This window comes from Seriola lalandi, unplaced genomic scaffold, assembly GCF_002814215.2.
Source record: "Seriola lalandi dorsalis isolate HSWRI2012SDOR001 ecotype SW California unplaced genomic scaffold, Sedor1 jcf7180002053737, whole genome shotgun sequence".
NCBI lineage: Eukaryota > Metazoa > Chordata > Actinopteri > Carangiformes > Carangidae > Seriola > Seriola lalandi.
In genome coordinates, this window is record NW_019524290.1 from 28,989 (window position 1) to 32,720 (window position 3,732).

Consider the following 3,732-nt stretch of genomic DNA (forward strand, 5'->3'; position numbering starts at 1 on the left):
AGTGACATCATCATCCTTGTGAACGCCCACAAGAGGTTAAATACCTGGGTCTCCACACCAGAAAGTAGGACCAGTCCTAGCCTGGTCAGATGCGTACACGAACTGATGAAGCCTCTTGGATGAGAGGTGAAACGTCTTCACAGACAAACAACCTAGTCCAGTTGTTTCGATTTAAAAAACTCCTTTAGGATACTATGACCTGGACAAATGAGAATATACACAGGCATTTTGTGTGTCATGTGGCTGGATGGACAGGTACGAGTGTAAGAGCTTTCTGTGAGCATACACATTTATTTTTTTTCGTTTTGACCTGACACACAGAGTAATATCTAAGTGATTTTTGCTGGTGTGAGCAACCACTTAGTCCCCTGTAATGTATTTCCTGGAAGGCTGTCAAACTGACTGCTGCTGAAGTTAGAGTCAGAATGATGTTTCTATCACTTCAACAACATGATAATCAAGTGTGAATGAGCTTAGGCTACACACCTCCCTCCCTTTCCCATTAGCTGAATACAATCTGCAATATATATAGTATATCCTTTGCATTAATTGGTCAAATTAATTAATTGACTTTATGAACTATTGGTTACATAGAGACAACTGCAGGCGAATAGGAGGTCCTTTAATCTACAGAGATGGTAATGGTTAAATGAAGTACTGGCAGAAAATCCTTAGTCATAGAGGTGATGAAATCATAAGCCCCCCCCCAGTTGGTGGATGGCCTGAGGAAAGAAGCCAAGTTTAAGAAGAACTTGTTTTTACTTTTACTACTGTAGGTTGATTTAAGGTAATGCATGGTGTTTATGGCTTTGGGACAGTCCCTCCGAGACTCATAGCGGATGCTCCTTCCATGACTGAACATCATGATCAGTAGGTAATTTAATGCTCTAAGCTTTTTTGGTTTTAATATATTGTTTGCAGAAGCCACGCCACCTGGTGCGCAGAACATGTGTATAATTAGTGCAGAGCAGTAAAAGAGAGAGAAGTTTGCGTGTCTCACCATGAAATATCACACCTGCTCTGACTGGCTTTTGCTTTAAAATATTGGCATTGTAATAGTCTGGTACCTCAATCACTGCTTGCTTTACCTTTCTTGTTAAACATATTTACTCAAGCAAAATGTTCATGACATCGTTGTTTATAAGAAATGTTGTTGAAATGTTTCTGTTCTCCATTTATAGAAAACTAAAAGCTAATCTCTGAAAACGTTCTTTCACAGAGACACAGAGAGGAACTCAGTCCAAAAGCGAACGTCAAGCTCCAGAGGAGACGATGCAGCTTCGTCGCACGTTCCAGGAAAACGAAAGCGTAAAAAGTAAGGAGAGATGGAAGACAGAGAAGGCAAGAGAGAGAGAGAGAGAGAGAAAGATCTCTCACGGACACTGAACTCAAGGAATGATTTTTTTTTTTTTCTCTACACATCCCTCTCTGGCACTTATTTTCTGAAGTTGCACAGTTAACTTCTTCATGGTGTGAATAAATGTTGAGTATTTTAACATATTTTGTTGTCCTGTGATCCATTTCATCAGCTCACCTCAGGAGTGAGAGACTATGAAATCAATATTTAATTTTCTTCAGCATTGATCAGTATAGTAACGATTTTGTTTGTTTGATTTGATTCAATTGATTTTTGTGTTTAAAAAAAGAAAAGAAAAAAGAAATCAAAAGAAATTTTGTTTAAAGGAAGACACAGGCAGATGTAAACATAATACGGGTTACATAATAGATCTATCTTCCAGCATTGGCTGCCTGTGTAGTCACAACTGGATGTTGAAATCTGTACACAGTGTACAGAGAGTTTCTGCGGTATAACCATTGAATGAGCAGTTGTATAAACGATCCCCAAAAATGCGTAAATATGCGCTTTTTTTTCCACCAAATCACTGGATGTCTGTCTGTGTTTGCTAACCTATCACCTCCATCTTCAAGAACTTCCCTCATATTTGGGCTTTTGTTTGGCCGACTCAGATTAGGAGCCGGGGCACATGGGATTCTTCTGTCATTTGCAGTTTCAAAGCGTGCAACAACTCTGTAGATTTCAAATTGGTTGTTTTCTCTGAAAGAAAAGTAACTGGGGTCAGTTTAATTCAATAAAGCCTGTCCTTGTAAAAACCTCAGGTCAAAACAAGCGAGAGTGTAAACACTTAGGAAGGGGAGGCGGTGTTTATCTATACGTGCATGGGAGAGCGAGCGGGAACACTTTTGGGAGCCAACCTTGATTGAAAACAGAGCTCGCCTGGAGTCAGAAACATGGTGCTTCTGACTCAGTTGACTCTCTTCCTCAGACGAAGCGGGGACACATCGCTGGACTCGTATCAACATGGCATGCTCATTAATACCACGCACCTTTTGATCCCACTGCATCCTTATTTCTGTTCTATGCATTGATGCTCTTTGTTTAGTTTAGTTAGCTGAGATGCTACTCTTGCTTGAAACCACAGGAGGGGACTGAGTGTTTCCTGATGCCTGTCTCCGTTTGGGAGACAGTGAAACAGGCAGTGATATCATTGGTTCCATATACACACTGTCTCCAGCAGAGATCCACACAGACTTCAGCCTTTCAGAAAGAATCACAGTCACCTTCTTTAGTCTGCGTCTGGGTTGTAATGTTGAAGAGGGTATTAGTTGTCTGTCCAACACAAGTTGAAACTGATTTTGAGCCTCATAAATCTCTGCTAATTGCATAACGCCCCCCTCCCTGGCCCCTAATATACATTAACTCATATTCCAAATGGACTGTACAGCCGCGGCAGCCTTTGGTAACATCACAAACGTTCCAAACCTGCTGAGAAAAGATGACCAGTCCGAATGTCATTGTATGCGATCAGTCTGATTCTTCCAAGAAAGCATTGTAGCAAACGCACAGGGGCACATCAGCCCTCAGGACTGAGTGTTCTGCATGAACTCCTCTGCCCCTGACTGCAGCTCTCATTAAGCTCAACCTCCAGGACAAAATGGCAGCAGTGTTAACAGCCCTCTTAGGCTTCAACATTTTTTTCCACCCTAAAAGAGTTAAAAGATTCTGCCAATTGGGTGACTAATTTCACTTGAACCAGGAATTACCCAGAGGCAAGTTTGAAGGGGTGCCCACCATAATAGGAAAATGCCTATATGTTAGTATCAGATTTCCTTCTGGGAAGACTTTTCCATTTGCTCACGGACTTTGAAAATTTGTTTCAGGATTCTAGGTAACATTCTAACTTGGTGAGAGACTCATTTTTGTAGTCTGCTTCGTTATCTGTAATTATCAAAACAATAAAATGAAAAATTATTGCGATATCAATGGTTAGTAGTTTAGATTTTATACTTGGATTTATTTAGTTGCACAAAACAACATAACATAATAAATAAAAGATAATACACATATGTTGCACATCCATTTTATAATTTGTCTGTTTTGTCTTTATGAATTAGAATGAAAACAAGGTTTTTGAAATAGGTTTAAAACCAAGTAAAGATGTCTCACCTCAAGCTAGACATTGCTTTTCAATATACACCACTGGAACTTACTTTTTTACATCTTCTGAAACAATTGCCATCTTTTTTTCTTTTTTTTTTACCTCTCTTTTTCAGATGCCATTTGTTTTGGCTCAAAGCTTAAAACCCTACCTGCAAAATAACACCTGTCATAGCTGGAGACAAAACAATCTGTGAAATCCTTGGTGATTTGGAAATTGATTCAGTCCAGATACACATTTGATAGCTTGTCAGAATCTGACATGTGTATGTATG

At 39.7% G+C, this 3,732-nt stretch overlaps 1 protein-coding gene across 3 annotated transcripts in view; it reads left to right on the forward strand.

Annotated features, from left to right (window-relative positions):
- The window catches only part of rad18 (RAD18 E3 ubiquitin protein ligase), a 28,235-nt gene extending 26,735 nt beyond the window's left edge, over positions 1–1,500 (forward strand). Inside the window, exons 13-14 of one of the 3 annotated variants that reach the window (XR_015436956.1) lie at positions 777–874; positions 1,220–1,500. Coding sequence is in view for 1 of the 3 variants with exons in the window: in XM_023401730.2 (XP_023257498.1) it covers positions 1,220–1,319 (100 nt within the window). In the remaining 2 variants the exon portion in view is untranslated. The remainder of the gene's footprint in view (positions 1–776; positions 875–1,219) is intronic. The other 2 variants (XR_015436957.1, XM_023401730.2) reach the window with 2 other exon arrangements.
- The last annotated feature ends 2,232 nt before the right edge of the window (positions 1,501–3,732 follow it).